Genomic DNA, 16023 nt, shown 5'->3' on the forward strand with positions numbered 1-16023 from the left:
TCATCTAGATGAGTTTGTAAAACACGTGGAGGTTAAACTCAAAAGCACAGCGGCACGCCCCGTGTAGTGTTGATCGCTCGGCGGGGGCGAGGGGCGCTTCGCGGGACCCAAGCTGCGGGAAGGCGGAGGCCGAGCACCACGGGAGGGGCGAGTGTGGGGCACGGGAGGGGCGAGTGTGGGGCGAGTGTGGGGCACGGGAGGGGCGAGTGTGGGGCATGGGAGGGGCGAGCGTGGGGCACAGGAGGGGCGAGTGTGGGGCGAGTTTGGGGCACGGGAGGGGCGAGTGTGGGGCACGGGAGGGGCGAGTGTGGGGCACGTGAGGGGCGAGTGTGGGGCGAGTGAGGGGCGAGTGTGGGGCACGGGAGGGGCGAGTGTGGGGCACGTGAGGGGCGAGTGTGGGGCACGTGAGGGGCGAGTGTGGGGCACGTGAGGGGCGAGTGTGGGGCAAGTGAGGGGCGAGTGTGGGGCACGGGAGGGGCGAGTGTGGGGCACGTGAGGGGCGAGTGTGGGGCACGTGAGGGGCGAGTGTGGGGCACGTGAGGGGCGAGTGTGGGGCACGTGAGGGGCGAGTGTGGGGCAAGTGAGGGGCGAGTGAGGGGCGAGTGTGGGGCACGGGAGGGGCGAGTGTGGGGCACGTGAGGGGCGAGTGTGGGGCACGTGAGGGGCGAGTGTGGGGCACGTGAGGGGCGAGTGTGGGGCAAGTGAGGGGCGAGTGAGGGGCGAGTGTGGGGCACGGGAGGGGCGAGTGTGGGGCACGGGAGGGGCCACCGGGATCCCGTGGTGAAGACCTCCTGGCAGAAAGGTGCCATTGCTCCTTCCTTACCCAACAAGAACCTACTTTGCAATCGTCACTTCTCAAAAAGCACCATCCCAATCTCACCCCCCCACCCACCCCCTCTCGACCATGGCAGCTCCCGCAGCCTCCCCGCCGGTGTCCGCTCCATGGTGGGTGCACACGTCCCCCCGTGTCTCAATTCCCCCACCCCGGGCTCCCTGCAGGGATGCCGGCGCCGGCGCCGCGACTCCCACGGCGTTTAAAGTGAACGTGCTGCTGCGCCGCAGCCCCTTCTGGAACCAGAGCCTGGGACCGGGTGTGCAACCCGGCCGGCTTCGACTGCGAGGCGCTCGAGTTGCGAGTCGTGCAGACGAGGCCTCGCAGTGAGGGACCCGGGTTTGACCCCGGGGTTTGACCCCGGGTCCCTGGTGCATCATAGGGGAGTAGGATACAAGTCTCCCCCAGCCAATAAATAAACACAATACTGATTTTTTTTTGCATAAAAATCATAAAATGCTCAATTAAATAAACAAAGACGGAGTACAAATGTTGAACGAGGGCAGCGCCACTGGGTCCCGTTGCCGAGAGCCCCAACGTGTTAATTAGACGGTCTCGTTCAACCAACTCGGGTCGTGAAGAGCTTCGACTCCCTCGAGGTGCGGCACGGGCGGTGCCGGCGGCTCGTGCGGGGCCGCCGCCCACCCCCGCCGGGTGTCGTGCACCCCGCCGGGTGTCGTGCACCCCGCCGGCCGAGGCCCCGGCAGCTCCCGGCTCGCGCAGGCCGCACGACGACCGGAGCCCTCTCCTCCTCCTGCTCCTCCCTCCACGGGCGCGGCCACGTTGGTGCGCTGGGCCCCGGGGGGGGCGGGCGACGCTCAGCTCTCCCACTCGCCGCTCGTCATGTTTTCCTCTTCCTCCTCCTCCTCGTCCGAGTCGGGCGACGCCTCCTTGATCCTCATCATCGCCTGGCGGATGCTCCGCGTGAGGGGGTCTGCGTCGGGGTAGGTGCGGGGCCCGTCGACGTCCGTGCCACCGGGCACCACCTTCTTGAGCTTCACGCCGCGGCGGATCTGCGCCATGAGGCTGTCCTCGTCGCCCTCGTCGCTCTCGCTGGGCGCTGCCTGCCGCTCCGCCACCTTGCGCAGGTGGAAGCCGCCGCGCTTCAGCGACGCCAGCACCTCGTCCATGGGGGAGCCTGGGGGGTGGGGCACGGGGAAGTGCGGTGGTGCGGGAGGGGAATGGGGTGGTCATGCGTAGGTTGGCATGCACGCGGAGACACGGGCACACAGCTAAAACATACATTGGCACTCACAAATGCACAAACACAAACTAAAGACAAAGATTCCCCATATAGCCTTGAACAGACTGTTGGGGCAAGTGCTGAAGGCCGGCACGGCACACGAGGGTGTGGGTGGCCAGCACCATGCCTGTCCGTCAATGTCTCCCCAGTGGTGAAGTTTACACATTTCACCAGGTACTCCTTTGAGACTGAATCGACCTAGGGGAGGCCCAGGACTGGTGCAGATAATCGTCACTGGTCTTAAACTAATCGCCACTGGTGTCGGCCATGAGCGGAAATCGAACTCGGGTTGCCGGATTCGTAGCACAGCGCGCGAACCGCTACACCAGAGACACGTATGTCAATGAGCACCTATGAAGGCCAACATGCACGAACACACGAACACACGCGCTGACCGTGAGTCGCGGCCACGTGTCCAGACGACACGCGGAACGCGACGCAGAGCAACACAACGCAGACACCGTGGGCAGCACGGACACGAGACCGCGCCAGACACGGCCGTGCGCACACGTGGTGCCAGCTACAGTGACTTACAACGTCAAGTACAGTGTGCCAAGTACAGTGTGCCAAGAACAGAACTCGGCCGAGATTTCAAAGCCGGGCTCGTTTGCTGCACTCCCCCAGCTGGGAAAACTAAAAATAAAGTAACCACTCAGCAAAACCGTGAGCGCGGACCCTCCTCCCACAGACATGTGAATACGCACACAAATATACGTACACGTAACAACACTCCCACTCGCCCCGACAACGCACACCCCCTTAGGTATTTACACAAAGCCCCACACCCAAGACAAAGATCTCCTGTGCAGCATTGGCCAGACTACAGTTTCCCCAGTGTCGCCTCTCAACCGGCAAACCAACACATTACACACACACACCACCACTACGCACCCCGTACACACACACACACGCCGCACACACACACCTCCACTACGCGCCACGTACACACACACACACACACCACCACTACGCACCCCGTACACACACACACACGCCGCACACACACACCTCCACTACGCGCCACGTACACACACACGCCGCGCACACACACACACCACCACTACGCGCCCCGTATACACACACGCCGCACACACACACCTCCACTACGCGCCACGTACACACACACGCCGCGCACACACACACCACCACTACGCGCCCCGTATACACACACGCCGCGCACACACACACCACCACTACGCGCCTCGTACACACGCGCCGCGCACACACACACCACCACTACGCGCCCCGTATACACACACGCCGCGTACACACACACCACCACTACACGCCCCGTACACACACACACCACCACTACGTGCCCCGTACACACACACACACACCACCACTACGCGCCCCTTACACACACACACGCCGCACACACACACACACCACCACTACGAGCCCCGTACACATACACACGCCGCACACACACACACCACCACTACGCGCCCCTTACACACACACAAGCCGCACACACACACACACCAACACTACGAGCCCCGTACACATACACACGCCGCACACACACACACCACCACTACGCGCCCGGTACACACACACATGCCGCACACACACACAAACCACCGCTACACACCCCGTTGACACATCACGCCCCCCTCGCGTGCCCCTACCCCTGCGCTCCGCTGTGGGGGCCGCGTTGCCGTCCCCGCCGCGTGCCGCGCTGCGCAGGCGGCTCCGCGCGTCGCGCAGCAGCCCCGTGTCGAGCAGCAGCGTGGCAACCGGCGCCGCCGCCGCCTCCTTCCGGGCCACGCGCTCGGCGCGCCCGCTCGTCCCGGCGGCGCCCGGCGGATCCGGTGATGGCAGCGGGGGAGGGGGCGGGGGGCACGGCGGGGGGGGCGGCGGCGGCGGGGGAGGGGGTGGCGGCGGAGGGGGAGGGCCGGGAGGCGGCGGCGGCGGCGGCGCCGTGAGCGGCCGCGGAGGAGACTCGTCCCGCGGTGCGCCTCCGGCTTCGTCCGCCGCCGCACCGCCTCCGGCGGGCGGCCCCGCGCAGAAGATGTGAACGGGGATGTCGCGGGGGGCGCGTGGGGCCCGGGCCCCCCGCTCGGGCTTGCGTGCCGGCGCCTGCCACGGTTTGGGGGTCTCGGTGTGGAGCAGCGGCTGCGGCCGCGACGATGGCGACGAGGAGGATGAGGAGACGGAGCAGAGCGACAGGAGCGACGGGGAGCGGCTGCTCACGGCGCTGATGGTACCGCCGCCGCCGCCGCCGCGCCGTGTGCTCGGGGGTTGGTAGCGTGGAGGTCGCAGCACCATCTGCTGTGGGTGTTTCTGTTTGCCCGTCCACACACGCGCACCGATCAACCACGCAACCACGTGCGTGTGTACAAGACGACTGGCACGGTGGTCAGCATGGGTGGCGCATCTGCCGGCTATCTCGGCCCCGTGACTTGCCAGCCTTCCACGCTTCACATGGTCTCACGGTAAGCCTAGCCGTCACTTGCCACTAAGTGTGGGTGATGTCACCGCAGTGCTTGTGCCGGGCTAGGTGCACTTTGAGGTCACGTGAACTGTCCAACGCTTGGTGGCAGGAGGCCACGGGGCAGACCACCATGTTACAGGTTAACAGAGATGATCGATAGGTAGCAGCATCACCCCACGCTCCCCACAGTGCTAACACAACAGCCGCAGCCATAGCTGCCATGGCTGTTGTGGTTGTCGTGCGATTGTAGCTGGGCCGTGCGTCTCCTGTGGTCGGAGCCGCATGGCGCCCGTGCGCGCCCGTACCTGGCGGTACGCCTGCAGCCGCTCCAGCGTCTTCTGCCGCTCGCTCTGCACTCGCTCGCTCTCCCTCCTCCTCCCCTCCCGATGCTGCTCCCGCTTCTGTTCGGCGCAAACACGGGGGGGGGGGGGTGGCAGTGGGGGCCAGAGGCTCAGGGTCACGCACACACGGCGGTGGCAGCACAGGGGAGCAGCCCCGGCGTGGAGACGCACGACGCTCGCCGCCGTCCCCACGCTCGCCGCCGTCACCTTGGCAGCGAGCGTGGCGATGGGGCGAGCGTGCCGGTGCGTCGCTCTCCATATTAAAAACGTGGGTGGGCATCGCTCGGGGAGACGACCGCAGGAGGATCGGGCCTCGCCGCGGCGACGGCACCGCTCATCGGCGGGTGCACCGCGACACTCACCAGGTGCACGGCGACACTCACCAGGTGCACGGCGACACTCACCAGGTGCACGGCGACACTCACCAGGTGCACGGCGACACTCACCAGGTGCACGGCGACACTCACCAGGTGCACGGCGACACTCACCAGGTGCACGGCGTGGTGCTGCCGGTAGCGCTCGTCGCGCTGCTCCTGCTCCTGCTCCTTCTGCCTTTGCCGAGCGATGCACGTCTCCTGCGGGGGGGGGGGGGGGGGGCAGTCAGAGGCTTTAGTTTTATTTTGTTTAGCCAGGCAAGAGTGGTCTCGGTGACCGCAGTGACCAACGTTAAAACTTGGCACAACACTGAAGACAAATTACTTTTTAATCCGTTCACAGAAAAATTAAGCTTGAGAAACAACTACAATAATTGATGGTGATTATTGCAAGAGGATTTAAAGAAACATCCCAATATGGGACCACAAAAGAAGTCGGCGAGGCTCAGGCAGGACGCATCATGGCCAACAAGGGACCATGGACGACGCCCTAGAAGAGTAACGGAGCGGCCGCCACGGAACGGAGCGCGTCCCAGACCACGTCCACCCTGGAGATGCAGCGACGAGATCGGTTCGCGAGCGGCTGCCGGGTGGATCGTTGCACCGCAGGGGATCTTGAGAGGTGGCGGCGAGTTGTGGCAGGAGGCCTTCATCCAGCAGTGGATTGACCATGGCTGATGACGTCGAGGTCCATCTATGGCTTTATGGGAGGAGACTACAGGGGGGGGGAGGGGGCAGGGGGTGGGTTTGCGTACCCGCTTGCTGCGCAGGTACGCGCGCTTAGAGGATATGCGCGCCCGCTTGCTCTGCAGCCGCAGCGCCTGTTGGCGGAGCCGCGCCGTCTCCGCCGCCCCCGCAGCCTGCTGGGCACGGAAGTGCACGGAAGCCTCCAGGTCCTCCAGGCTCTCGTATGCGTCGAAGTACGTCACCTCGTCCTCGCGCTCTGCGCCGCACGGCCACACGCGTCGTTACCGCGGGCGCCAGAGCGCGCGCGCGCATGCCAACGCGATCGTGAAAGCGCGTGTCGAGAGGCGGTGGCGCGCGCGCTCCTCACCGCGGATCTGCCGCTTGAGCGAGTCGAGCGAGGTGGTGAGCAGCTGCTCCTCGCAGCGCAGGCTCTCCAGCTGCGCCGCGTACAGCTCCAGCTGCACGCCGTAGAAGTCGCGCTCCAGCGCGTCGAGCCGCTCCTGCGCGTCCTCGCCCGCCGTCATCTCCGACATCTACGCGCGCACGCGAGCGTCATCCGCGCACGCGACAACGGCCACCGTTCGCCTCTACGTGGTGGTGGTGATGTCACCGTGGCGCTTGCGCCAGGCTAGGCGAACTTTGAGGCCAAATGAAGTGTGGAAGGCTCGATGCTGGCATAAGGTCATGGGACAGACCCAGGTCCCATGATCTCCGCCGCCCTCTGTTGTTGTTGGAGGGCGACTGCCTCCAACTGCCCAATCGCGTCCTTCACGGGCCTCATCGGAAAGTCCACTCAGCTACACAGCATTCTGGACCACATCAGTCCATCTCTCTAGCCTGTGCCACACCTATTTAGCCCCCTCCATCCAGCCAAACAGAAGCTGCTTGGGCATACGGTGGCTGGGCATGCGGGCTACATGATCCACCCAACGCAGCCTCGCCTGCCGGAGCTCACCGATGATGACGATTGCGTTCAGATCTTTCACAAACACAGATATACATACACGCATGCAAGCACGGACAACCGTAACACGTACATACAGACACAGCCACTACAAACGCACACACACCCTTACATATGGCACGAACTATGGCAGTGCCTGAGGCAAGGCGAGGGGTGAGGGCGAGGGCAGGGTGGCGAGCGGCCGCGCACCTCACGCTTGATGTCTTGCCGCTTGCGCGTGAGACACATCTCGCGTCCCCGCATCAGCTGCAGCGTCTCCTTGGCGACGAGGAAGCGCAGGCGCTCGAGGCGCTGCTGCACCGTGCCCCACGCCGCCTGCCCAAATTGCCGCTCGTCGGCCTCCATCTGACTCAGCAGGGCTGACAAAGACAAAGAGACCCCTATAGACTCCACAGACTGCTAGAGAGCAGCACTTATGAAAGCCGGCAAAGCACACGAGGGGGTGAGTGGCCAGCACCGTGCCCGGCCGCCTTTGTCTCCCCAGTGCTGATCTTTATACACCATACTAGATATTAATTTGAGGCCAAGTCAATCTAGGGGAAGCCCAGGACCCGTTTAGACGTTTGTATTGACCCCCAAAGAGCTGTGTCACCCCAATCTCCGTGACCCCCAACTCCATGGATCGCCGCCAGGATCGATCGCCATACACCCACGCCACCCACGCTCGCGCACCGCGGCAACAATCGTGTCAATTCCCCCCTCACGCCCACGGTGGCTGCGCACCCTTGAGGGCCTTGACGGTGGTGTGGAAGTACTGCACGGTGATGTCCTGGATAGCGTGCACCGCGTGCTCCGCCTTCTGCACCCAGTCCTGCTCCTCGCGCTGCAGCTCCTGCACACGCCGGGGGCCAAGCTCCTCCGAATCCAGCGTCTTCTGTAGGGCGGGCGAGGGGGGGGGAGACACAGGGAGTGAGACGGGAGGTCAGCATTCCACAGGAGCAGATCGCCAGTGCTGCCCCGTGACCCCCTTCTGACTCGTCACCCCATGCTCCCCACTAACCTCACCGTTTGTTGAACTGCCGCTCATCCCGAGTGAACCCTGCGCCGCTTCGTTCTGCACTCTGACCGCGAGCCTCCCTCTTACCCGCTCGGCCAGAACCACCCTACAAACCCACGCCGACCCCTGACCCGGCACCACCCCGACCCCACGCCACCCTCTAACGACACGCCACCTCCCGACCCCTTGCCGCCTGACCCCTAAACGCTCCCTCACGCCAAACTACCCACGTGACCCCGTGACCCGCGTGGCCCCAGCCCCGAGCCCGCGTGGCCCCCGCCTCCTGACCCGGATGAGCTGGCGCTGCAGCATGGCGAGCTCGCGCATGTCGCGGAAGGGCTGCAGCAGGTACTGGTGCAGCTCGGCGGCGGCGGTGACCAGCTGCTCGTACGCGTCGTCCTCCGCCGCGTACACGCACAGCATGTCCACCAGGCGCTCCGTGCGCTTGTGCTGCTCAAACGTCTGTGCACACATGCACACACAAATATATTATGAAAGATTTCCCATATAGCATGAACAGAATGTTGGGGAAAGTGCTGTTAGCAAGCACCTATGAAGGCCGGCAGGGCACATGACTGAGTGCTGCGGCCAACACCACGTTCAGCCACCTTTGTCGATGTTTTACACATGGCACTAGATACTCATCTAAAGCTGTGTCGACCAGGATCAGTTCAGATATTCGACACTGATGTTGGTCAGGAGTGGGAATCGAACTCAAGACCGCTCCTCAAACACCTGCACAATCAGGCATCATTTTGTTGTTCAGTAACCCAATCACACCTCACGTTATCGGTAACAGAACCAACCCTTTAGCCTGACCTCTCTAAAAGGTCGGCATACAAACACTCGGCGGGGGGGCGGGGGAAGGGGCACGACATAGCCAATGAGTGTGAAATGCTCAGCGGCACAGGGAACGCGACGATCTGCTTTGGCCTGCCGTGCCTCTGCTCCAGCCCTCTGGATGTGAGGCGCACGCACACAGCAGCACCTTCATGAAATAGGCTGTGGGTGTTCTCTGGGGGAATCGCCGCTGGTGGGTAAACATCGTGCCAACGCTTTGTGACTTAACCTGAAAGTTCGGAAGGAGGTGGGACTCAGCCTTCCGCAGAGGGTGGGTGGGGGGCGCTCCGCCCTTTCCAGCCCCCTCCAACGCTGCGGGGCTGGACACGATCACACCTCGTGTCATTGGCGGGTGACACGATTGCGCCTCGTGTCATCGGCGGGTGACACGATCACACCTCGTGTCATCGGCGGGTGACACGATTGCGCCTCGTGTCTCCCGTCGCTTACGCAATCAGTGACGCAATGGTGCTGGCAGTGCCGACGTGTGACCCCGACAAGTCCACGCCAACGCCGCGTGGGCACGGGTGGCAGGGCGGCCCGTGACACCGACCAGAAGCCTTGCGCCCAACCTCTCGTCCGACCCCACACAGGACCCCCCCGGCGGCTTCGATCCGACCAGAAGACACAGAACCACGCTCATTCACCGCACGAAGACCTCACACGAGCACCGCGCAAACGAAAGAGAACGACGCAGGCCGTGGACCTCGCCCTCAACCACCGCCCCGTGCCGTCGCTCGGCAGAGCAGTGGAGGAGTCGCTCATCACGGCCTCCACAAATACTGACAATCAGCTAAATAACCTGGACCTGGATATCTAGACCGCCTTGTGGACTTTTTGCATGGCCGTACGCGAGAAGATCCTTAACGTCGCAACACGGCGCGGAGCGAGCTGGGGTCGGTCTGGCTCCCCGAGCGAGAGGGGCGGAGTATTTTTCTAGAGCGACGGGAAGAACGTCAGTCACCGAGACGACTTTACGGGAGGAGGAACGTCCCACTTCACCAACCTGCAATGACCAACGTGGTGAAGTATGGTAAAACAACCCCCATGACTGAAAAGACATGGGAGGGGGGAAGCCTCCATCCAACAATGGATTGACAGAGAGTTGTATTTTTTACATTACTATTTATATCACCGTGGGTAGGAATTCTTAGAAGACAATTCATCGAGAGCGGCAGGCACTGTAGGCAGAGGCAAGAAGTCTCGAGCCTGGACTTGAGCTGGGGGAGGGGGGCAGGAAGGGGGCTGGGGGAGGGGGGCAGGGAGAGGGCTCAGCCTTGCAGGCAGCCAGAGGAAGGAATTCCAAACGGAGGGAGCAGCAGCAGCAGGAGAGAAACAGCCACCTCCCTAATCATAACACCAGCCCTAGCACCAACAATAACACTCGCCGCCCCACGCTCCCACATCACAACTCCACCACTGACTCTACCCTCAACATTACCAGCTCTCACCCCAACACGAGCCTGCAAACCCAGAAACTAGCCCTGACCTTAACAACAACTGTAACCATTCACACTGACCCTAACCTTACTGCTGATCCAAATACCGTGGCACGGTTGGCTACGTACGGTGCGAAAGAATTTCAGACACTAACACTATCCCTGTCACTAACCTTACCGCTGACATTCATCGTAACCCCAACCTTAATACTGACACTAGCCCTCACACTACCCGTGACACGAGTCCGAACAATAACCCTGAAGATAACACTGTCACCCATCCTGCCCTCACTTTAGCCCTGACCCTGACACCAACCACATCACGAGCCCTAACCAAGCCACATCTCTCCCCATCTCAGAGGATTAGGGGTTGCAAGTCAGGCCACAACCATAACATGATCCCAGATCCCAGCGCGACCATCATCAGCGTTGGCGTTTGGCAGGTGTGCAGTGACGGTATCCAGAGCGCACCGTGGGCAGTGTGTTTACCATGTATAGGTTACAGTGTAAACACACGCACACTACACACAGGATACGGGCATAAACAGTGGTGGAGAAAGACACAAACCAACCCACCACCACGTCACGCTGACATACGAACCCAAGAGACGTTAAGGCAGCTTGTGTGTGTGTGCATGCACGCGTGTGCACACGTGTACACGTATACGTGTACACAAACATGAGCATGGTACAGTGGCTTCTGCACTGTTTCAAATCTGGTGATCCGAGTTCGATCCCTGGCTCAAGCGAAGTTCAGTGGCAAGTGGTATTTGAATCAGCCACGGGCCTTCTCTCCGTTGACTCAGTCCTAAAGTAATTGCGCACCCGGTCAAGTGTCTACACACCAGCAATGGAGAGGCAATAGAGGATGGACATGGCGCTGTTCACACCAGCCCCTCGTGAGAGGTGCCAGCCTTCAGAGGTGCTCGCCCACCACCCGGGGGATCGTGAACGTGGCTGCCAGTACAGAGACAACAAAAACACTTGCACTCGGTGCATTTTGCGAAGGGGTATTGGGCAGAGTCCGTGGTAATCGTGCACGTGAGCTCATGACGACATCCTCCTGTGAGCGGCGTCACAGAATCGCTCACGCGCCAGAGGGGCCCTGGGGGGTGGAGATCACGTCCCCGTGGGCCACCACCGCCCGCATGTGAAGCTGGGTTACAACTGTGAACTCTGGACTCAAGCACCAAGGGCACTGTGCGGGTCAGTGCATCAATGTGTGTGTCGCTGTCATTGTGTGTCTCAGTGTAGCATGGTGGATGTGTATCGCTGTTATAGTTTGTCGCTAACCACTACACGACCACTCCACCGGAACACACTCGCCAGCAGTGAGTCGAACAAGATGCCCCGGGACAGCCGTCAACAGCCAAATAACAACAACCGCCATTCGCAACTAAGTGGCGGTGACGTCACCAATGCGCTTGTGCCAGGCTATGTGCACGTTAAACACACCCACCAACTGCACACCCACTCAATAGCGCTGCTGTGATGTCATAAGTGTGGTTATTTAAACGCCCCACGCTTACGCAGGGCAGCAAAACAACATCATTACTGCCGGCGCTACAGCACGTGACTCCAGCAGCCGAAATTACGGGTTCAGTCAGATAAAGCTGCAGTAACACGACAGGTGAATTTGTCGTGTCCGTGCATGTATAGTCAGTACACGCGTGTAGGGCGGCTGTGTACACGTGCATGTGGATGGGAAAAGGTGGCGCAGTTGTTCGTGCGCTGCGTTAGGAAAACAATTCCTACCCAAAGCCAACACCAGTTTTATCTAAACGGGTCATGGGCCTCCTCTCGGTCGACTTAGCCTCAAATGAGTACCTGGTACAATGTGTAAAGAGACAAAGGCGGCCGGGCGTGGGTCTGGCCACACCACCCCCTCGTGTACCGTGCCGACCTTCATAAGTGGTACTCGCTAACAGCACTTGCTCCAACAGTCTGTTGAGGCTATACGGGGGTCGTTGTCTTTTTGCGTGACACAGCGACACAGCTTCCGCGTGACTATGCTGCCGACGACGTCACGTGCTCAGGCGACAGGTGAGCCAGATTAGGGGAGGGGGGAGGGGGCTGGTTCGCCAGGTGGGGGCGATAGGTGAGCCAGATTAGGGGGGTGAGGAGCCCGGTGGGGGTGGGGGGGTCATGCAGCTTCATCCAGGAAACCAGAACAATGAGTGCAGGTGACGAACACATGAATAATTACAGCGGACTGCTCACCACCACCATGCTCACCACTACACACACTCACCACCACCATGCTCACCACTACACACACTCACCACCCCCACTACACACACTCACCACCCCCACTACACACACCCACCACCTCCACTACACACACCCACCACCTCCACTACACCCACTCACCACCCCCACTACACACACTCACCATGACACAGGGACCACAGAGGCCACCGTGCCAGACAAATGCCTTTATGTGCTTCCCCAACTTTATCCCAATTGCGCTATCAGGGTCACAAAACAAACAATAACTTCGGATCTCTCGCAAGGCAGGGCGACCAGACTGTGAGAGAATGGCCCACAGAAGCAGATACTACAGAGCTGCTTCTGAAATCCCTTCACGTGAACTCTTGTCCTCATAGTTGAGGGCACTGCTTTAACCCCTGCACTGCCGCATAGACGGATGTTACCGCATCACACTCTCGCCAATCGTTTATATTCTCGGGACTGGAATTTGGCCAAATTGAGCGCAGAATCAAATTGTATTTGATGGTGTTTTGTGACCTAGCCGAGACCGGCCCCCTGCAAGCCGGGGGGTGTGAACTCAGGCTCTCGGCGGTGTGGGTTCGGCGCTCCGACCTTTGAGCCAGGCGGCCGCCTCTGCGCCACCGTCGATGGCAAGTCAGCGGCGGCAGCAGCAGCAACCCAACGAGCCGCCCACCGCCACTTTCCACAACTAAAGCTAAATAGATAACTGCAAATAATCGGAAACACGCGGCGGGTCGCGCCGAGCTCCGCTTGGCCCAACTCCACACGCGGGAACGCTCCACGCTCGCCACGGCGGAGGCAGAGGAATCGCTGTCAGGATTGGAGACCATTTGAACACTGGAGGAGAATTCAAAACGAAACTTAAAAGGGTGAAAAACCAGAAGTTTTAGTTCTCCCGAGACGCAGTGCGACACCAGATAGACCTGTGCCATCACCGCCTCTCACGGATTTCATCAACACCATCATCATCATCGCTGCCACCGTTGGCACCGCATACTGTCACCGATCACTATCATACCTGCCACTCACAATCAATACGACCATCATCATGGCCACCATCAACACTAGCACACTCTCCATTGAGATCATCCAAAATTCCGAGTATACATTTTTGTTATACCATCAACAATCCTCCATCCACTGCTGGATGAATCAAGCTTGTAACCTGGGTAAGTCGAGGTGTTGGTCTGGGCTTGCCCCATGTGGCCCTGCACCCCCATTATCCGGGTCACAGGGTAGACGCATCGCAGGCACAATTCCGCCTCCCAAGAAGCTCATTAGCAAGTGGACGACCTCACCGATCCACTGCCCAGACAGAGAGGGACCCTCGTCCACCTTGAAGGGCCACCACGCTTGGGTCCGGCACCCACTCTCCCTTCCTCCTCCTCCTCACCCTCCTCCTCCTCCTCACCCTCCTCCCGTGTCGAGGCTTTAATTATTAATTCACCGTCTACCTGCCCTGGGGGCTAGGAGAGGGTGGTGGTGGGGGGGGGGCTTGGCCCGGCCCGCACCTGCCACCCAACGGTGGAGCAGAGTCCAGGTGGGACCCAGCTGTGGTGAGTGGGGGGGGCAGCCCCCCTCCCCTCCCCAGCCCCCCTCCCCTCCCCAGCCCGGCGTCACTCCACGCGGGACGCGGCGGCGGGACAATGGGCCCAGTGTGGCATGAGACGAGAGCTTTGTGCGCAACCATCTGCCACGGGGTCTTCTCCTCCTCCTGCTGCTGCCAGGTGGGAGGCGGAGGGCTCCCTGCCTGGCGGGAGGAGAAGAAGAAGACCCCCCTCGCCGACTCCCTCACGGGATCCATGTATCCTTCCCGGGACGCCAATCCCTGTACCCGTCCCGGGACCCCCGTCTCTCTCACTGTGTCCCCCTGTACCCGTCCCGGGACCCCCGTCTCTCTCACTGTGTCCCCCTGTTGTTCCAATCACAAAGGCCTTGCCGGTGACAAAGGGAACCAGGTCTCGGTGGGGGCGAGTGTCCGTGAAGGGGCCCATCTTAGAGCCCGCCACTGATCCCCTCGGCCAGCTGCCAGGGGCGCTGACAACAGACGCTGTCCCCGTGAACATAATCCCCTCTGACCCTCACGCCAAGAGGTCACGACCCTCATCCAAACCATGGCAACAGTTCAGCAGACCACGAGACCCGACTAGGAATACCACGTGGCTCGGGACCACTGTCAATAAGGGGGCAAACACTCAGCCCATGGTCCCCCTCATGATAACCTCACAAACCACGAAACCCTGACCCCGTGACCCCGATCTTGAGATCCGAATATCCTGTGACCTTGACCCCGTGACCCTAGTTCTTGAAGTCCGAATACCCCGAAACCCTGATCTCGAGACGCCAGCAGTCCGAGACCGCGTGACTTCACGACACTTGACACGAGCCAAGACCACGACCCCACGCGACACCCCCAACCTCCCCCCCCGTCTCTCTCTCTCACCTCCCTGAGCGCAGCCTTGGCCCGCGTGAGGGCCGCCTCGTGCCCGGCGCGCCGCAGGTCGCTGAGGCTCTCGTAGTATCGCTCCAGCTCGTCCTCCTGCCCGAACATGAGCTCCCGCAGCACGGTCCAGCCGCACGCGTCCAGAGCCGCCGCCAGGTAGAGCTGCAGCGCCGAGCAGAGCGCCTCCCGCTCGGGGTCGCGAAGTCGCCCGGCGTGGGCCGGGAACAGCAGCGCCCAGACCCCCGAGGGCGACTCGGGGAAGGCCGGGACCCAGGCCTCGAGCGCGGGACTCAGCGCGCTCAGCTGCACGTGGAGGCCGCGCAGCTCCTCGCACGAGAAGAGGCCGGCCCAGCTCGTGTCTCCCACCTCCTCCACCACCTCCACATCCACCTCCTCCTGCTGCTGCCCAGGGCCACCCCGCGCCGTCCTCAGGGCCCGCTCCCGCTGGGCCGTGCGGTCGTGGCAGCTGATGGCCGCCTTCTCCTCCACGTCGTTCCACGCCACCATGAAGGCCACGCGGCGCCGCGCCTGCTCCTTGAAGGCGTCGGCGCGGATGGCCACCCACCCCTCCAGGCTGTCCGCGCGCTCCTCCGCCTCGCACATGGCGATCGCCACGGCTGCCACAACCTCCTCCCCCTCGAGCACAACTACGACCGCGGTGACCACCACCACCACCACGGCGGCCTGGTCGGGCCGGGTGCGTGACCACTCTTCTTTGTTGTTGTTGTTGATGATGATGCGGTGGTGGTGGTTGGTGCCTTCGCTGTCGACGTGGTGCCTGGCTCTGTTGTTGCTGTAGTCGCTGTAGTAGCTGGTGGTGTGGCGATGTTGATGTTTTTGTTGTTGATGTCGTTTGTCAAGTCGTGCAGTCGCTCTTGCCGCCGCTGCCGTCGCTCACGGAGTTGTTGTCTTTGTTGTCGTGGATGTTCGCGTTGTTGACCACGCAGTTGTTGTCGTTTATGCTGTTGTAGTTACTGTTGTTGTTGTTGTTGTTCTCGCTGTTGTTGTCGCTATCGGAGCGTGCGGCCCAAAGCCGCGGGCGCCGCTGCCATTTCCTCCTGACGTCTCAAGGCCCGCCCCTCACTCCCTAGCCCCGCCCCTCACTCCCTAGCCCCGCCCATCACTCCCTAGCCCCGCCCCTCACTCCCTAGCCCCACCCCTCACTCCCTAGCCCCGCCCCTCACTCCCCATAGC

The 16023-nt window shown here is 61.7% G+C and overlaps 1 protein-coding gene across 1 annotated transcript; it reads right to left on the reverse strand.

The window, feature by feature from the left end:
* Positions 1 to 1515: 1515 nt before the first annotated feature.
* Positions 1516 to 15901, reverse strand: JMY (junction mediating and regulatory protein, p53 cofactor). Its single transcript, XM_078855005.1, has 10 exons — positions 14830 to 15901; positions 8164 to 8337; positions 7602 to 7752; positions 7068 to 7237; positions 6282 to 6447; positions 5983 to 6170; positions 5342 to 5428; positions 4818 to 4913; positions 3707 to 4361; positions 1516 to 1970 (listed from the first exon to the last, which is right to left on the reverse strand). Exons 1-10 carry the CDS (start codon positions 15430 to 15432, stop codon positions 1651 to 1653), a joined length of 2610 nt encoding a protein of 869 aa, XP_078711131.1. The 5' UTR covers positions 15433 to 15901; the 3' UTR covers positions 1516 to 1650.
* Between the last annotated feature and the right edge of the window lie 122 nt (positions 15902 to 16023).

This window comes from Lampetra fluviatilis, chromosome 3 (assembly GCF_964198595.1).
Source record: "Lampetra fluviatilis chromosome 3, kcLamFluv1.1, whole genome shotgun sequence".
Lineage (NCBI taxonomy): Eukaryota > Metazoa > Chordata > Hyperoartia > Petromyzontiformes > Petromyzontidae > Lampetra > Lampetra fluviatilis.

Excerpts from the sequence above, each read along its gene's own strand:
- JMY (XM_078855005.1), bottom strand. The coding sequence starts at position 15,432 with ATGTGCGAGGCGGAGGAGCGCGCGGACAGCCTGGAGGGGTGGGTGGCC. Across the intron at positions 7,753-8,163 it reads TGCAGCGCCAGCTCATCCGG|AAGACGCTGGATTCGGAGGA; the intron begins GTCAGGAGGCGG and ends CCCGCCCTACAG. Across the intron at positions 6,171-6,281 it reads GCTCAAGCGGCAGATCCGCG|AGCGCGAGGACGAGGTGACG; the intron begins GTGAGGAGCGCG and ends CGTGCGGCGCAG.